Here is a 20,336-nt window from a genome sequence, read left to right as displayed (position 1 = left end):
GAGAGAGAGAGAGAAAAAGGAGGATGGGGTTACTGCAAACATAAACACCTGGTAGTCATTTAATTCTCAGCTCCTTGTGCACGTCAGAACAGTTCTGTCTCCCAAACATACCACCGCCCCCATGACTCCTGGTCGTATCTGATTTGCTGGATTTATTTAAGGAAAACATCACAAATGGTGGTTCAGGTGATAATAAAGTTGGGGTTCTTTGCCCCCGATTCAGTTGCCAATGAAGCGGTCAGGGGCTGTAGATTTGCTACTTCCTCCCATGAGTATATCTTCCATTACCTACTATAACATTTCAGGAGAAGCTGGAGAGTGAGAAACGGTGGTACATGTAGTCATGTTCCTGCTTTATGTCCCTCTGCTTTGTATAGTGGGGAAAATTGTGTCCAGATACTTTCACTCATCCATAAAATACAGTATATGCATTTGTAGAGTAGGGACTGTTCTATTACAGACCAGAGACAAAACCAGGAGACCAAGGGAGCTCCGTGCTCTTCATGTTCTTTGTCTTTACACGATTGTGCAACTTTCTTTCTTAAATATTTTAATGTGGTTTCTGGCTAAAGAGTCAATTCTAGAACTTTGTCCTCAGGACAATGTTCAAATATGGAGGCATGTAATTATATTGCTTTATTTCACCTCCAGCAGAGTCAGTAGTCAGACATTAGTTCTGCGCTAGTCTTCCCTGATGCTCTGATACATTTACTAGACCACCTCCCTGTCTTAAATCACGGATTTTGAGTCACCCAGAACGTTTGGGTCACATAAATGACAGTGTTGGAGAGTTATCCTGAACTGTATAAGTCACTCATCCCCTAAACAGACAGTTAGGTCACACAGTTTGCAACAACCCATCAAACTTTCACCATAATAGCAGTGTGTGACTCAAGAGTATCAACCCTTTTTGTAATTTTGTTTTTTGAAAATGATTCATTGCACATTTATACTTTTTAAGACATACTTGCCCAAACAATGCTAAATCTGTCCACATACTTTATAAACAATGTGATATTATGTTTTCCTTTTTTCTGAAAATTTTCCAATAAATATTGTGACAATCCCTTTTTTTCCATATTTCCAGCAGTGCATCTTTTTGAGAAATCTGACAATGTGATGAATGCTGGAACTTGCTCAGCCACATGTGATGATTTCCTCCAGATCAAGATGTCTGTCCTGCAGCTTAAACAGAAGGTAGGGGTCAGAAAATAACAAAACTACACTGTTTTTATCTTAAATCATAATCCTGCATCCTTCAATCCTGATGTTTTTTCTAGTACTCTATGGTTGACTGCAGAAAGGCCCCAGTGAGCACTAAACACACCTTCTTATTTGAGCTGAATGTAAATATCTGCAGAACTGCTTTGTTTCTTTATCACCATGTAAAGATTTCACTTTATCTCTGTGGAGTTCATACCTGAGAGTATTTCAGAAACAACAGCAGGCAGATCTTTAAAAGTCTCTTGAGATTTATTATAGCACTTTATTTCCTAATAAAAAATGTCTTCCTATACAGTACTGTAGCTGGTATATTACTTCCATAAGTGGGAATTGTTGGGTAATTTGTGTAAAACTCAACAGTGGGGTTACATTTCCCTCTGTGTAATCGTCAACGTCTGAACCTATCTGAGCGCGAGTCTGTCAACAGTGGCACTCAACACCCTCGACTGTAACACATTATATATTGCTTCCAGCTGTGTGGTCTAAGTGCTCCTGCAGCTTTACTCTATATTAATCTAATTTCCTTAGTGTTAATATATTAAAAAAACAAAAATGAAAAAACAGTGTATTATTGTAGTATATGAGAAAGTATATTCTCATTTATTCACTGCATGGGAAGGTTAGAGTACGAATTTAGGATCACAGTGGTTCAAACACCTGTGCCCAAGGTCACAGGCTACAGTCTTGCATAATGCTCACTGATCAGCAAGTGAACCATGACCTTGCTCTGTGTGTGTGTGTGTCTGTGTGTCTGTGTGTGTGTGTGTGTGGACATATGCTTCTACGTCTGTGCGCATGAATTCTGATTTGTAGGCCCCTGCAGTATAGCGAGGTCTTTGGCGTGTTTCCCTCTGGGATTGTCAGATCCACATGATGTTATACAGAGATCAAAGATGATTTTTCCCAAGGATGCCACTTAACAGCCAGAGCAGGAACTCTCCGGTCTTGCTGAATAATGCAGAGGGGTTGCCTGGCCCTCCATCTGTTTAGGTTACAGCGTGTAGTGTGGTGCAGATGGAAGATCAGCTTTCATCTTAGGCAGGGTATATCATTTTAACATAATTTTACTTGACGTTGACCCTTCGCTGTGTAATTTTCTTGTCCTGTTCGACAGTGCAGGACTTTCTTGAATCAATGTATGTAAAACCATTTTAGGAAAGACAACCAAATGGGGAAATTACACATTTGGATGTTTGACGTCACTTCCAAATTAAGGAAAGAATGGGATTCTTATCCCATGTGAGAGTGTGTAATTTTTTTGGCTTTGTTCTTATTTTGATATATCACCTTTTAATTATTTGTAGTTGATTTTTTCATTGACCTGTTAACTCATTCATTATTTTCTGCATCCCAATTCAAGATGGCCATGCTGTCAAACAGTGCTGATGTCCCTGAGCAGATGACCAGTGAGAAAATCCTGACATCTCCCATATTTCTACCAGGGCCCCCAGGTCTCCCTGGTCCTCCAGGTAAAACACATGAAGCTAAAACTAATAAAACAGTGTCAGACTGCATAAGGAAACTGGCCTGTATCCAGCAGGGATGATATGAAACACTAAACAAAAAGTAAAGCTGACGCTGATGGGAATGTCAATAGTTTTGCAGGTGTTTGGTCATAAAAACTATTGGACGAATTACAACTTTGACCTGGTGATGGCACCTGATGAAAAGTTAAGAGATCACAAAAGTTATTACCATTCATCACAAGGGGGGCAGGAATCTCTGTACCAAATTACATGGTGATCCTTTATTAGCTGTTGAGACATTTCACTCAAAACCACAAATGTGGACATCATGGTGGCACTAGAGGAAAAGTCACCAAAGTGTTTGGAATTCATCATGCGGGAGCCAACAATATCAGTACAAAATGGTATGCCAGTGTATCCATTAGATGTCGAGATGTTTCACCAAATAATTGTGAAATTGGACCTGCTGATGGCACTAGAGGAATAGTCTATGGATTGAAATTTCATAGCAGTCATTGTTGCTAAAATATTTCAGTCTGGACTGAAGTGGTGGACCAATCGACAGATCAAGATTGCTCTCTAATCTTGGTCCTTGCTACTTGCAAGGCTAAAAAGTATTTAATCTATTCTGCAAAAGTCATTATATATTCTGTTTGACCTTTTTTCTGGTCAGTTGTCTTTAGTTCATTAATATCAGTTTGGATTGTTTTAGGAGATCCAGGACCGAAGGGCCCTCCAGGACATACAGGACTGTTGGGGTCACCTGGACCTCCTGGCCCCAGGGGCTTGATGGGACCCATTGGACCCACACCAGACCTGTCCCACATCAAACGGGGTCCCCGAGGACCTGTGGTCAGTTAATATATACTTTTTTTCAAACAATCCCAGAAAAATAGACGCCTTTACTCAGCATTTTATTTACAGTTTAATTAAAGCATACGCTTCTGAATGAGCAAGAATGAATGTGTGTGTGTTCTAACCGTGACTGCTCTGAGTAATTCATGTATACAGAAAACCAGTCTCTTACGTCCATCTCTGCCTTTGTTTTCTATTGGTTCAGTTCCACACTTCTGCTTTGTGTCACACAGCAGAATTACTAAATGTATCTGGATTACAGCACTGAATGAAGTAAAACCTGGAAAGACTCTTTTTGTTTTTCTCTGTGTTGCAGATTTTATAGGATTCCGGGTTTTATTCACCAAAATGATTCAGATAATTTAGTAATCCTGCATTGTGAGACAGGCCTCAGTAGAGCTGTGGTTTATCTTTATGAAGGCAGGGTGAGTAGGGAGCACCCAGGTGTCTCCTGAACTGACACATTTCAGAAAGACACAAAAAACATGCTATCGTGCACCCTCTTAAAGAAACCCACATTTTTGCAGGGTGAAATAGGAAGACACATGGTAGTGGCAATAACAACAGAGAAGGCTGAATCCATTTACAGCTTTAGTTGTTTTTTTTGGCTCGCTGCGTCTTTGTGCAGCGCTCAGTCTTGCCTGCGAGTGTGAACCCTCCGTGTTAAAGTGTGGGATCTGAATCAAGAATGTGCAGGATGTGGCCATAGAGACATATTTTCTAGTTTTTAAAGCCTGAGTATTTATGCAATCTCACTTTTGATAAATCAGACCATCAACACTTGCAATCAGTCATATCACCAGTTGCATGATGCAAATCAAGAAATCTAGAACACTGTTTTTGCAGTTGAAAGTGATCTATTGCTTTGTGTGTGTGACATTTGGATGTGTGTTTTAATTTACAACTCTTCATATTCATGTCCTGTTAATACATGTATTCACATGGGGAGGTCTGACTAAACAGGAGTTGTCCTTGTCTGCACAAAAACCTGATTTGATTCTGAGCACAGTTATGAGGTTTGCCCACCAGGTCACGTGTTCGACTGCACGTCAGGGACTCACAGATGATGAATGTGGTATAGTATGTGACTCAGGCTTGATACGGATCTGAATATTGGCCCTACTCCCTATACAATGTCTTCACACTTCTTTAATGACGATTATCCCAGGAAAGAGATCAAAGCACTCTGTACCATCGAGCCGAAGTCACTCAGAAATGGCCTGGAGGCAGGCACAAAGTTAATCTTGGATAATCGTTGTTGGTGGAGCACGATGGAGATGTCAGTTTTGAATTTAAAAGGATTTAGAGGAAAGAAGTTTTCTGTGAAAACAGTGAATTGAACATTAACATATTTTTGTTTGGGTGCAACACAGGGAAACACACGCACTTTTAAATTCACATTTATGGACTTTACAGTATCCAGCTGAGGTTTACGTTTTTTGAGTGTTAACAGAAACTCACATAAATCTGTAAACATAATTGAAACAGATTTGAAATTCAGTTATTTCTGTCATCTAACAGGGGCCTCCAGGAGCACCAGGAAAAGACGGATTAAAGGTGAGGTCAGATGCTGTTTGTCACCTAATCTGTGTATTCATTTTTTAAACACAACTTTTTTATAAAAGGCAGCTATTCTAGACAAGATACTTTTTTTTATTGCACACAGTAGAACAAAGGTCCAGCTCATTGCCCCTAAGGCACAGGAGTCATTCGTGTTGGCAGCAGAGTTTGACTCTTGGCTCCCTGAACATGGCCTCTATCAAAGGAAAGATATCAGAGTTGGCTTATCTGCCAACACCATGTCTCTCAAAAGATATTTCTCAATAGCTAAATAGTTTTTCAACTTCACCAGATTTATACAGGGTGAAACCAAAAGGCAGGTGCCAGGATTCTCACAAATCCTTAGCTGGAGTTTTTCACTGCAAGTTGGTACAAGTTGGGAGGAGAAAATTGGTGTGCCAACAGCAATTTGCACAATTTTAAAGCTTTTGTTGGGAATCATTATTGGACTCAGACTAAAGAGTGATGATTTGGTAGAATATATTCTCAATGTGAACACAAGCAGATGATTTTTTTTGGTATCTGAGTCACCATGTATATTTATAAATAATTGTGTACAGACAATTGTGTAATTGCTTAATTAGACTTGAGATTACACGTTTTAAGAATCAGAAATACTTTATTGATCCCCAGGGGAAATTAGATTTGTTACAGTTGCTCAAGATACAAGACATTAAAGATATAGAAATAAGATTAAGAAGAAGGCAGTTAAAAATATGTATTGTATTACAATATCTAACAACAATAAAGAGATAATCTGAAGTATGTACATTATAATACAATTTATGACAATATATATAAGATGGAAATACATGTATGCTACAGTATATGAAAGACAGTGTAAGTGACAAGTGTAATGAATAAATATCATGAGTACTGATAATGAGAGCTGAATCCTTAAAAAAAAAGCAGTATTAGTGACAGAATAAAGTATTGCAGTTTAATGAGAATGACTCTGAGTGTCTGACACTGAAGAGTTTGATGGCCACAGGCAGGAATGACTTCCTGTGACGTTCTGTGGTGCATCTTGGTGGAATGAGTCTTACACTGCAAGTACTCCTGTGTTTGTTTTTCTACTAGAGGATCTCTATTTGTTTGGAGTAATAAAACCTCTGCTAAGGATGATTTCTCTCACCTGCAAACAAGTTTCTCCTTCAAACTCAGTCAGAAAGGAGCTGAGACCAACAGCTAGTTTTTTTTAAGTGGCAACACAGTAGCTTCTTCCTGACCACCAGTGGGAAGACTCTGGATACCTCCGGGCTGTTGCGGTTGTCTGGAATATCACATGGATTTTGTGAACGGTGCCTTTGGATTGGCTGACGGGAGGTAGTAACCATCTCTCAAAAGGCTAACTGGAATGTTTTTCTCTGCTTTGCCTCCCAGAGAAGCCTAGGGAAACGTGTTAAAGAAGAGGCTTCAGCAGATGGTTAAGCCTCAGATTAAGGAGGCACAATGCCGATTTCAACCTGGTTACAATGGATTTTTTTTTGCATTTTTCACATTTTTTGTATTAAACCAGATTTGCTCACTCTCATTTTGTAATAGTCATAAAAAGAAAATGGAAGAGCAGCTGAGGTCAGAAAAATACAATGGCATTTTGCTGTGTGCAGATGTTGTTTTGGCCTTCAGACTTCTGCAGTGCTTTGGAGCCATTGCTTGTGCAGAGAGAGTGGTATGGTTCCCCTGCTCAGTGCCAAAGCTTTCAATGGGACGTTAAAGTTGTGATACAGCAGGATGAGCAGCCAGGCTCACTTGGAGACTTTATCAAACTTAAAAGTGATTGTAAGTAGACAGGAATCTGTTTTTGATGGTATAACAAAACTAAAATTGAGAACATAAAAACACCCCATCTTAAGGGATGAAATGTGCAACCTGTTGCTAGTTATTGACAGCAATACAGCAATTTTTGTGATTTTACTAAATATTGATTAAAGAATGACGAGTCACACTGACTAAGAAAAGTAGGAGGTATAAAATCTGAAGAGATTCTGGTCTTGTACTGGCTCTTCTTCTTCTTGTTATACCCGTAACGCTGTTTGCTTTTGCTGGTGGATCACGTATGGAATAACTTAGGTGCATCTTCTTTATTGACGTAATACCTTGGTATTCTTTCAGTACAGCCGAGATGTTTGTGTGGATAGATTGGAGGGTGATGGTAATCTGTCTCTCTAAGTAACAAATCTAAACCATCTGCCAAAACACTCACAGCCCCAGTGTGACCCTGAGCCTGCTAACAACCACAGTAGTCAGGTCAATGTGTGTGGTTGCTACCGTAGGTCAACACGCTGCCATGAGGCTTCAGTCAGGCTACATATACAGTATGTTGAGTTTTTATATGAACATACACAGGGCACAGTTTCAGGAATAGTTCTACATTTTGCAAAATACATTTATTTGCTTTCTTGCCAAAAGTTCAATGAAAAGATCGATACCGCTCTCATGTCTCTGCTTTAACTACTGGATTGAGTTAGAGCAGGGATTCAATTAGCTTAGCTTAGCATAAAGACTGGCTCTTTCTAAAATTTATAAATATGCCTACCAGCACCACTAAAGCTCACTAATGAACATGTTGTTTGTTTAAACCGTACAAAAAACAAATTGTAATGACAATGTAAGTTACAGAGTTGCATCTTAGAACTATAGTAGTTATATTGTTACAGCACTTAACTCCCTGTAAAACCATAAATAAAATAGGTACAATGTGTTCATTGGTGAGCTTTAGAGGTGAAGGTTAGCTGTGTTTCCCCCCGATTCTGGTCTTGGTGCTAAGCTAAGATAATCACCTGCCAGCTGCAGTGCCATACTTAACACACAGATATGAAAGTGACATCGACCCTCTCTTTTGACTCTGGGCAAGAAAGTGAATAAGCATGTTTCCCAAAATGTCAAACTTTTCCTTTAACTGGCCAAGAAAATTCAATTTGATTTTAAACGTCCACAATACAAAATTATATGCTTGCTTTTTTGATCAATTAGGAATTTGAGAGATCAGTTTTCTCTCTCCTGCTCTTGCTCTTTAAGAAAGTTTCCAAAATAGAATAATAGGAATTCTTCTCGTGCTTTTTCCCCCTACTGTAATTCATCTAAGCTAAATATTTGTTTTGTTTCCCCAGGGGGATAGAGGAGCTCCTGGGCCTGTCGGACCACCAGTAAGATTCTGGACTTCTATATTGATGCCACACTATTGTAACTTGTTACCATTATACAGAACAATACAGTTAAACTAAAACATAGCAGAAAAAACAGACCACTGTGCACCCTGGACATTAAAGGACACAGTTGATGATACTGTCAAGCTCAACGTAAATAGTATCTAGTACAGAGTAAGCGTTATCCCTTTAGATAAACACTGTTGATGCTAAAGTTTACACATCTTGAGAAAACGCTCACTAGCCAGTGGCCAGTCCTAAACAGTCCATTGATCAGCTGGACTTTTGTTGGAATAATCTCCTCTGTGGCTTCTGAGTAACAAGAAATGGAATCTTCCATTAAATGCAGCAGGAGAATAACTTCAATTATGTGTCCACAAGTCATTTATAAATCAACAAATAAGTATTTTTTAAATCGTTTGTTTTTGTTGGATTTGACCCCCAGGGTCCTCCAGGATCCTTTGATTTCCTGCTACTGCTGATGGCAGACATCCGTAACGACATCGCTGACCTGCAGAGCAAGGTGTACGGTCGGCCGATGCACTCTCCAGGGGAAGAGTTTCCTGCGGTCCCTGACAGCTGGAGGGACAACCAGGACACTCTGGACACAGGCTCAGGTGAGGACTACAAGGAACCTCCACCTCGAACAGGCGGAGGGCCCAAGAGGAACAGGAAGAGAAAACCAGCGCAAGAGAGAACAGACTTTGACTGGAATATTTAAAGAGGGCAGGTTTAAATACTTAATGTCAGGAGTAAATATTGAAGTGGTTTGTTTTTTTTATTTAACTGTTTTTAAACAGAATGTACTGTATGCTTTTTCATCACAGATGTTTATTTTTGTAAGATATATGAGACTGTATGAATATTTTTTAACAAAATGAGTAGACTGCAAATGCATGTTTTTTTTATTTGATATTTTTCAGAAACATATGGTTCCTTCACAGCACATTAAACAAGTCTGTCATGAAAGCAGTTTTTACCTCATTACTTTAAGACAGTGTTTTATTCAATTTCACACAATCGTGTACAAGAAAGTGAGACACCCAATACCTTAGTGATGAATCAATTGACATCATTCATAAATTCACAAGAGGGATTAACTCACCACAAATGTTGGATTGAGGCATTAAGAATTTGCACTGTGACCTCATCTGTGTGACATCTTACTGTAATTTCCAGTTGCCATGGCAGCAAAGTAATAACGGAAGAAGATGGAAAAGAATACTTTGCATTGCTGCCTCAGATTTTTTTTTGCTAATTCATAATCACTGCTGTTGTCACACCCATCGATAAGCAGCAGTAATTTATAGAGCTGCAACTAACATTTGCAATTTATTATCAATTAGTATGCTGAATATATTTTCAGTTAGTCAATTATATGGTCTGTGAACTGTCAAAAAATGTGTAAAACACAAGCCAATACAGAGACCTGACTAATGTGAGTGTCAACCTAATTTTATCAGGCAGATAATGGTATTCATGTTAAGCATCTGGAGTGACGATATGAAAATGAACAGTGCAGTTGTCAGTTGTAAAGCAGAATGATGGAAAAGGATTATTAGGTTATTTCATATGCTCAGTTAAGTCCTGAGCAGCGGAAAATTGTCAGTTCGGAGCTTTAATGCGTGGACAAGTGATGATGCTGCCCAGTAATTGTGAAGTCTCTTGTGTATCTAAATTAAGACATCTAAATTCATTTTAAGTTCATGGATGATAGTTGACTGATAGTTCTCCACCAGAGGGAGACAAAGACATTTACAAAATGCAGGGTCACTTTACATTATCAAGTTCTTTACTCAGCAACTTTTTTCCTTTTGTTTCGCCACAGCAGATCATCTGTTTCCATCTCAGCTAAACCGTAATACTAAGAAATAAATGGCTGATTAATGAATCTCTAACTCATTAGAATATGCTTAATCAGTCTGATATTTCTTCTCGGCAGAAAACAAGAAAGCCTAATAACAGTGTTACTTGCACAGTGTTAGAAGGAACAACGTGCCAACTATTAAGCAGCAAGGAACGAACATTTTGAGTCTGAATGTAAATGGGTAACAGCTTTTAAGTCCCCCGTAGTGAGAAAAAATTTAAAAATGATTCAATAACACAGTACAATGTAGTTGTAAGCAGATATGAGGAAATACTATGTGTATGAATGTACATTGTGTTTAGCTATTTATTCTCCTATGAAGACATATTTTATAATACAACAGCTCTGTTTTAGTATATTATATTTTGTATATGCCCAGTTTTTATGAGGACCCCCTCAAGGCCCCCCAGGAGTCCCTAGACCCCAAGTTGAGAACCACTGTTATAAACCATTTATTAAATATTTTAAATGCTAAATATTGTAAAAGTAAAGCATTAAATTATAGTTGTTTGTCACGATTAAGCAACTATAATTTAACACATATATTACTTATATACCTTAATAGTTAATATACTTTAGAAATGTGCTTTAAAAAGCATGTTTAACATTTAAAACTTCTCTGGAAAAATTGAAAAAGTATGACAGCAATACATAGAAATGTCGCTCTGGTTTTCTCGCTTTTAACTAAAATCCTGAAGGCTGTGAAGTTCTATGAAGTCATAGCTGGAAGAAACAGAACATGCTTAGCCTCTGAAGTGAGAATGAGGTTTTGGCATTGTGCTCCCAGCTGGTTTTTGGACTTTTCTGAAGTCATAAACATTGTTGTTTCACCCCTTTTTGTTCACCCTCGTCCTTTTTACTCATAACTCACATTTTTATCTCTCTCTGTCCTTTTATTCGGATGAAGGGAAGCTGCAGATACAATCTCGGGAGCTTGACCAAAACAAGATGGTGTAATATTTATTTTTATGAAAAACAAGACCATGCAATAAAATTCTAAACACTCTATCAAGCTTTAGTCTCTTTCATCAGCAAATCAAAGGCTTTCATGTTACTTACTTTCCAGATGCTTACCGTAAGTGGTTTATTACATGTGTCAGATTAGTATATGAGAACCTTTATTTAACACGTCATTTCAACTTCTAAAACTCTGCAATTGTTATTATTGATTCTTATGTCTATGTGATTTTGTTTTTTATAACTCCATTGTTAAAAATGGAGTCTGGTTTGTTTTATTCTACATTCAAAAGAAAACAGATTGTGGGTCTGTCGGTGCAAAGTATGCTGTTTTGTCTTAATGACAGATCTTAAAAGGTCAAAGAGGGAACGCATTCCATCCATTCTTATACTTTCTAACACAGAGCTAAGCAAACTGTGTTAAAACTTTATAAAAAAAAATAAACTTACACGTACAGCTCATTAAGCTGGAGAGCTGTGTGTAGAGATGTAAAGACAATATAGATTTTACCACTTTAATAGTATTTTCCAGCATCGTGTTAATGAGACCTCTGTATCATAACAAGGATGGTCAACTGAAAACTTTACTGATGTAAAATAAGGACGCAAAAGGTCACAGCCACCTGGGACTGCTGACCGGCTTCCAGCTGAGATTCCAGCTAAGAAAACTTACATTTTGTTGTCCTTGTCATTGTTTTTACCTGATAAATTGCTCATTTTTGCTTTAAGTTCTTGAGTACAATTTTGAGGTGCTTTAATTAGTAGTATGATTTGTTACTGCCTCATACTTTTACTCCACTATATTTATTTAATGGCTTTATTCACATTACCATTAACATCTCGTGCACCCAATTACACAAAGATGTCCAACCTAACCTCAGGTGCACACGTCTGCACACTGACATCTTGTCCCCCTAACAGATAAAAAGCAATTGTTTAAATGCTCTTATCAGTGGGAGTCAATTTCAGCTGTACCATTCATGCAGGTGAATATAATACCTCCCTTAACAACACGTAAGTGATAAAGTTACATATTCTTTCTAATTTCCATGTGAAAACCTTTTACGTAGATTACCATATAACATATACATTCACAACATACGGAAACATTGCAAACAACATAAATAACTTATTAACATCATTTACCTCAACCCCATAACTGGTCTAGCAACATCACTAATAGGGTCATCAGAGTATAAATACAGGAAGTGGTTGGGCACCTCCTCTAGTCTCTGGAGCACACGGTGGGTATGTTATATAAAGGAAGAAACTGAACCAATAAAGAACAACTATATTTAACAGTACTTGTCGGTGGTATAATCAGTAAGCCATATGGTGACTAATGGAGTGTTGTCACCCTCTTTTGTCACATATAAATATAAGAAGAAACCCTCTTAGAGGGGCCTTTCTGCATAATAAATACTTTTACTTTTAATACTTTAAAGTCTGTGTGAAGGAAAATCAGTGATTTCTCTCTAAACACAGTATACATAATGAAATAGTTGTTGAATATATTATAAAAGACTGCAAACTCTGTAGTCTTGTATTGTGGAGTTAGACCGTTTCTCTCTTATTTTTTTTTTACTGTTAATTATCACTCTGGTTTTACTTGTATTTTGAATACACTTACTTGAAATTTAGTATTTTTTAAGAGTGGTGTATTGCTACTTTTACTTAAGGATCTGAATACTTCCACAGTACACTATGCCTCGGTAGTCATTCAGTACCCCACTAAATCCACTAGGTGGCAGTCATTTGCCAGTCATATACAGAATTACTGTGCGATTACATCCCTGTGAATGATGCCCAGCACACAGTGTTCAGTGAACTCATTAAACTTTGCAGTGTTGTTCACACAGAAGCGCATGAAAATAATCAAAAAACAACCATGAATAAAGCTTTGTGGAGATGTTCACTCAGCGTGGGTAATGTGTGTTTTCTTGTTTTTTTTCTGACTTAATGACTGAAATTATGGATATTCTTATTATAATATTTAACCTCTTTCCTCTCAAAGATGTTTGACCACATGGTTGTCAGCCCCCAGAACTGTAAAAGGCACATTTAATACACTTGCCTATCCTGGTTTTGCAACATCACAATCAAACAATATCCATGGTGTTTGCTGTGTGCTAATACCAATAATTCAGTCATCATAATTGTCGAAAACAAAAGTTGCATTTCAACATAAACAAAAACTGATTTGTTGAGTTTTTCAGCACATGCCAAAGGTTCCTTCAAAACAGCCAAATGTCATCTTCATTAAACACTACATCACTGTTTACATATTGTGTATTTGTTTCACAATGAGCCTTTTTTCATAGAACAGTTATGTCATTTGCATTTGATTAAAGAGGGGCCGAAATTAAAGTCCTGTGCACATCTTTTTAACAAGCTGGGGTCATCTCGTCCAGGAAAAAAAAACAAAAAAACCTGGCAATAGATTTCTCCAAAATCCCTTCTGGAAGTAATTAATCACCATCATACACGGGCAAGCCTTAAAAGATTTCAAATATTTGCTGAAGTGCCCCCTTGTTCCTAATTATATCTCCCTGCTTGGCCTGCTCATTATTTAGAACTACCCACAAAAAGATGCAACACTGAATGGGAACCATCACACACCCAGCCCCCTTTCAAAGAAAATGTTTAATAGCAAATGAATGAGTGAGTTACTGTGCTGCAATAAAGTCCTTAATGAGGTAATTTTATTAGTAGCGGCTGCCCAGAACTGTTGGAAAACGATGGAAGAAACAAACAGAGAGACGCAGCATAGAGAAAATTAGTGTTACCCAATTCATTAATTAATGCATTAGTGTGGGCAGCAAATTAACTGCCCCAAAAAACCCCCATTCATTGAAGATTATGATGAAAAAAATACATTGTTGCCCTCCAACGTAATTACAAGACAGTGCCAATTCAATTCTAATGAGGCGAAAGGCACCCCCTTAACATACATCCCCTATTTCCCTCTTCTAAAAGGGCTTGCTCTTGTTGGGGCCTAAGTTTAAGGAAGTATTGAGAGTGAAGGAGACAATAATGAGAGATCGGCCTGGCCTTAAGTGCTTTATATGCTGCAAACAGGTAGAGAGGATTGAATGGCTCTCTTTCTGGGACTCCTGGGGGGCCTGTCTTCCCAGCACAACAACACTTGGCCCTGAGAAAAGGGTCCGCTGAGGAGCCTGGAGAGTGAATGGACCTGTGCTGCAGTGGGTCAGACTGAATGGCCACAAGTTCTTCAATTATTACAAACTATGTTGTGCCGGCCCTGGGCTACACACATGTACACAAACACAAGCGCACACACGCACAAAAAAACACACGTAGACAGCCCTCACCCTACCACCTCTCCCTCTCATTGAGTTATCTTTACTCAGGCTTTGTCTCCTCTAATTGGAGCTGATGAGGGACTAATTGGTAGCTTTTTTACAACACCCAGTACTTAAGCAATGGCAAGCCGAGGGAGGCAGCATGAGCGGAGTTAATGAGAGGCTTTGCACAAATAAAAGCTTTAAAATGGGCCTGTTTCACAGAATCGGGAGAAAAGGAAAGTTGAGAATATCTTTTGTGTCCTCCACATCTTTCACTTATGTGCAGGTATCTGAAAAGAAGAGGGAGTGGTGGAGGGCACACAGTGGTTGCCGAAACGTTGAGCACTTGTGCGCATAAAGGGATCTGTTCTGCATTGTTTGGGGCCCATCGTTTAGTGTGTCTGTTAATAATGAGAGAGGGCTGCTCTTCAAATGAATGTGGCAAAGTCCTTAGTGGACAATAAGTGCCCTCTCTTCCCTGGACCACACTGGACTGTGTTGAATCAATCTGAAATAAAGGTTTAGTCCTTCTGCGTCGTTGAGGGTAAGTATGTGGCCTATGTGGCGCAGAATTGAGCCAACAAATAATACATCAGCAAAGCTTGTCTATACAGCTCTGATGTGGAGTAATCATTAAATCTTTGTGGATTATTGTTTGTATCATGAATCAAATGATTAAGGGGGTTTGTGCGTGTCCTGCTGGATGCACTTCAATCACATGTGACGTTGCAGAAATAAAAATCAAGCTCACTCAGATGTTAATTCAACCGTAAAAATCACACTCCTCTCCTGGTCCTCTAGGGCCAGTTAGGGATTTGCATGGTGGTGGTAAACTTAAGAGCACAGTGGGTTCAACCGCAGGACATTTCCTTAGCATGCTGTCATCTCAGCAGACATTTTTGTTCCTGTGTTAATGGATTGCTTTGTGCTTTTCAGGTATGAATAAACACCATGAAGCAACAGGCCTCATTTAACTAAGCCATGGTGTCACACCAGGAGGTGACCAGGCACTCTCCCTTTCCTCCTAATGTGACATGGGTAATACAAACATCTTTAGATCCTCCAGAAACAAGTAGCCCCATGCACAGCACAACTGCTATTTGTTTTATCTGATTAGGCCAGTTTAAGACCTCTAGATAATGGCTAGTCCGAGTGATGGCCTGCAATACATAGAGGTGAGGTAGAAAATGTTAAGATATGAGGCTCATCGCGGTCAAAACTTTGAAAGAAATTAATTAATTAAAAATAACTACATTCAGGATGGGAATAGACTGATCAAATGCAGACCCGATATATACAAGCAGTCATTCAAATACAGTATTATTTAAACATCAATAGTTTAGGCTCCCGATCGACTTGATGTCACTTCCTAGATACATTTACAACAGCATCGTATAATTCCCTGGCCAAATATTTGTGCTAACTCATGTGATAGGCTATTCACAGTCTCAGTGACCCATTAACATCTTACAGGTTCCCATTGTCCATCCCTAAATGGATCCATTAGCATTGCTATTGTTATTTAAATACTACATTTCCTAACAAAGACTGTGGTTTAACTCTCTAATGAGGACTTCCTCAGACAAAAGGACAGAGGCCTCTATTTTCTCTGCTCTCTAAACCCACTGCAAACTTGTTAGATTTCATAGAGTTCAGAGTTTTAAATGTTACACAAGAGTTAGCATCTCATTTGTAATTTAATGTACTCCACTTAGAATTTCAAGTGTGCTTTCTGATGTTGGTGATGGTTTGGTGGAGGTTATTAGAGGTGTGTTTTAAGGCGTTTTCTTTATCTTCTTGCTTATGCACCATCCTTATTTTAATTTTCAAGACTTTTTCTAATGTGTCACTTTTCATCTGCACACCCTAAAAAGAGACATCATCTGATAGAGATACGTCAGTACATTTACAGTGTCCTTACTATATTATATAAATCTCAACATTTAACCAGTTTGACAGGAAGCAGCATGAATGGACTTACAGGGGAAAATATTTAGCCATAGTTATTCATGTTGGTGCAGAATCATTCTGTCATTCTGGTACAAGAAAATATAATGAAAGTGTTTGTGACTTTTTTGTGAGCCTATTCACTCGATTCTCACTCATGAAAGGCAACACATTTGTGAAAATGATGTAAATGTAAGTTCTGTGTCACACCATGAGTATAACGCTGATGCTCCTCCATCATCTAGCGACAACAACAGAAGAAATGCCTATTTAGATTATATGCTTTCATTGCCTTTTATTATCCAATTTAACCATTTAGTCTGAAAATATAATGAAAAATAATACAATGTTTTTGATCAGGAGAGAGTAAACTAAGCTATAAGAGACAGATAGATCATAGCTAGATTTTTTGTTGTAAAATTAATATTATAAAGAAATATATAAATTGGCACAAATATATAAAAAAGCATTCTGTTCAGAAACTTAGTGAAAAGCAAAAGGTACCCAGAAAGTACATTTATTCTTATATGTGTTGACTATAAATTAATTACTAAAGCATAAAACCTGCATTACTGTAACCCCATGCAGATCATTCCTTGCTATTAGCTGATCATTTGCCAGAATAGTCAGAATCCCTAGATTAGTGTCACTACAATAGCCTGTTTTGTTTTGGGGTTCGTTCCTGAACCCGTAATCACAGACCCTCACAGTAAGTGATGCTGCACCAATAGGAAGAAGCTGGTAGGAGTAAATAGAAAGCGAGTGGCACATAATTGTGTCATCTCTCGTCTCCCACTGAGGCTTTCAGACTGCAGTGAAAGCTCCTGCGGCCAGCATGGCTATGTCACCTAACCTTTCACTGACCTCATGCAGGCTTATGAGCCGGCCCAGAACAACACAGGTAATACAGCAGCTGAAAGAACTAAAACCTCTAAGACGCGTAGTATTCTGTACTATACGGTATTATTGTACTTGTATATTGTGGAGCCCAGTGAGAGAAACAACAGGAGGCAGTTAGGCGATAGCCGCATGAACATGGAATGGGCGTACAGGTTTAATGACAGAGGATTGCCGGTTAAATTTGTGTTTCTTAAAGAAACTGCTGCGGCTGGCCAGGTAGTATGACAAATGGTATGGCTGCGCAGTTGGCAGTGGAGCTATAAGTGTGTAGAAGCTGGGAACTGCTTCTGAAGTTAGCAGCAAAGATATAGACTTCTTAGCTGTGTGTTGCCTGTAATTTTTTCGCCTGTGCTTGATGATCAAATTGTCACTTGTTGTAGTTGGATTAGAAAGGGGTGCCAGAATCATTGGGAAAGGCAGTGTTAGGCAGAGTAGCTCATGAAAAACAGGACAAATTAACCATGGCTTCCAATGACGGTGTGTATTGCGTATTGTGCTACTCATTTGTGAGGATTCCTGAACAGGGGTCCTGGGAAGAAGGGGAAGGATGATATTGCCGTTAATTGCTCCGTCTTGACGGAAATGTGCGCAATCTTTGCCACTTTTTTGTGTTGCAATGTGCTTTGGCACGTGTGAACCTCAAGCTTCAGGCAAGGCCAGACAACAGGAAAGCGTTGATGGGGTTAGGTATATTGTGTTAGTGTGTTTGATGGTGTGCTGTCTGTTTTGGTGTGTCAGTTAACATATAGGTGGTATATAAGTTCCGTTCTCCTGCGCTCGTGGTTTGTGTTCTTAGATGTGTGTAATCATAACGTCTTTTACTGGTCTGACCTGGGATCATGGCATTTAGAGGTATAATGTTGAGACTCATGAAGATAATATATCAGGTGCGCATTGATTCTCTGTATGAGTTGTGTGTTTTTCGTTTATGGTATAAAATAGTCGTTATTATTGCTGCATATTACAAAAACATGATGTTATGTTATGTCGTCATGTTTATGACATCAGCTTATAGTTGTCTCCTTTGTGGTTTTTAATGAGTTGTGTGTGTTGTGTCATTATGTTCAGAATGTAATGTTGGATATATAGGTTAGAAGGATTGGTAACTTTAGCATGTAGGGTATGTTCACGTATGATCGGAAGTTGTATTGGTGAGGCACAGTGCGTGTACGCAGGGCACCGAGCCGGTTTGAGTGTTGTCGGTTGCACGACAGGTTAACGGTACTTTTGGATTTGAGTGGGCAAGAAGTAGGTTCTGTTATCGGTGGCTCGTAGTCATGACAAGTGTCGATTGAGATAGTGGGTTTATGTGAACAGATGTCGGGGTTTGCCTTTGTTGGTGAGGGTCTGCGTTCGACATAGGTCGACACAATGTCGCGTGAAATGAGACCAGATTTTTGGTTTACCATATTTGTTTATATTCTTTGTTTTGTGTAGCCGTTAGAAAATTGATTGTCGCCATTAAGACTTCGATGTAGGTCAACTGTGTATCATGGGTACGGTGATGATATGGAGTCGATATTTGTGGTCCTTATCTAGTAAAATTGCGCAAATGTAATTCTGCTCTGGGGGTCCAGCATGCATTCCAGAATTTGGAGATTTTATATGTTATTTCTTAGACGCTTATGATGTGATGTGAATATGTAACTGGTCAGGTTTTGGTTTTGTCTCCAGGAAGATGAATGGTAGTCATTTTCACCCATGAGGCTGGCGTTGTTGAGGATGAAAGATGCGTGGTAATCTTGTGTGAGAGCATTACAGGTCGGTTGGAGGTAGTTTGTGTGAATCTGGTATGTGTGTTTGGTTTGTAAATGTTGATTAATTGGGAGTTGTTGGTGGTGTTGCAGGTATCAGATTGGATTGTGTGTTGGGTGGCTAAGGCGGTATAACGAGATTAGGTAGCCTCTATGTTTATCCAATCAGCAATTGCTGGGTTTATTTCTCTCACTTCTAGAATCCCCATTTCTGATGGCACCATCAGATCAAGGTTTAAGTCCTGTTGTTGAGGGTCTGTATTATCTGTCCTGTGGTGGAAGGCATATGATTGTGGCAGGGTTTAATGAACGTGAGTGGAATTGATTTCATATGGTGTATACTATTAGATGTTTTATGATGTGAGTAGGGTTGGATTTACACGTCTCTCTCGCCGTGGTGTTGTGGAGGGTGATGAGGAGGAATCTGTGTGTTTGTGTGGTGGATTGTGTTGGCTTAGTAGTGGCGGTTGGGAGTCGTCTATTTTTGGGGCGTGATATGTTAGAAGTTTTGGTTGGATGTAGGTCATTAAGTAAGATGGATGGTTGGGTTCAGATTATGTTCACCTGTGGCCGTGATGGGTTAAGCAGGATGGATGTAGTGGTATATGTAGTAGTTGATGTTGCGAGAATTGTGCTGAGCCTGGTCAATTTATTTGGGCTAGTATACATTGCCTCATAGTTGTGGTCATGCATGGGCTTGCCCTGCCCCAGTGGCCAGTTCGGATAGATGCAAGCAAGGATGTGTGGTAGCGGGGATTTCCGCGATGTGTTGGTATAGGGCTAGACTACATGTGTAGAGGAACTGCTGATACGAGCGTAAGTGTGCTGATCTGTGGTATACTATTAGCGTATATGCATATAGTTTATGGCAAATCGCTCATTTGGTAATTGTCAGTGTACCCTGAGTGCCACTACTCTATCGATTGTTGAGAATGTGTCGTTGCTAGTGATATTATAAACGAGCAGTGCACTCATGATACTTGTAGTTATATTTATTTATCATTATTCATAATTCTTTAAAGTCATTAGGACGCCAGAGGGCCTGGATCAGAACCGTCAGGCCTTCACTTCTGTTTTCATCCACCTCATCTTCTTGTATCGCTGTCTCTGATAAGGTCTCCGGGGTAGCATTTATCCTAGGGGTCTTAACACTGTATGATCATTCTCCACTGTTTTGAGATTGTTGTTGTCATCTGGGTATATCTTGTTTTAGGGGGTGTATTTATGGATGTTGGGCTGGTTACTTTATATGTATAGATTATTGTCAGGGGTTCGGTTAATTGTGGAGGTGACTTGTGACTGATCGGCATCGGTACGCTACTACATTTCTGTGTTAGTGTGTTATCAGGGAG

The 20,336-nt window shown here is 39.0% G+C and overlaps 1 protein-coding gene across 1 annotated transcript in view; it reads left to right on the top strand.

Annotated features, from left to right (window-relative positions):
• Positions 1 to 10,229, top strand: part of ccbe1 (collagen and calcium binding EGF domains 1) — a 34,872-nt gene extending 24,643 nt beyond the window's left edge. Inside the window, exons 6-11 of the mRNA XM_035667355.1 lie at positions 1,088 to 1,197; positions 2,585 to 2,693; positions 3,403 to 3,542; positions 5,067 to 5,102; positions 8,219 to 8,254; positions 8,700 to 10,229. Of these exons, the coding sequence (XP_035523248.1) occupies positions 1,088 to 1,197; positions 2,585 to 2,693; positions 3,403 to 3,542; positions 5,067 to 5,102; positions 8,219 to 8,254; positions 8,700 to 8,975 (707 nt within the window). The 3' untranslated portion in view covers positions 8,976 to 10,229. The remainder of the gene's footprint in view (positions 1 to 1,087; positions 1,198 to 2,584; positions 2,694 to 3,402; positions 3,543 to 5,066; positions 5,103 to 8,218; positions 8,255 to 8,699) is intronic.
• The last annotated feature ends 10,107 nt before the right edge of the window (positions 10,230 to 20,336 follow it).

Source organism: Morone saxatilis, unplaced genomic scaffold (genome assembly GCF_004916995.1).
Source record: "Morone saxatilis isolate NCDOM2014 unplaced genomic scaffold, NCSU_SB_2.0 Contig21, whole genome shotgun sequence".
NCBI lineage: Eukaryota > Metazoa > Chordata > Actinopteri > Moronidae > Morone > Morone saxatilis.
Note: the sequence above shows the minus strand (reverse complement) of the source record. Positions and strands in the feature narration are given on the sequence as shown.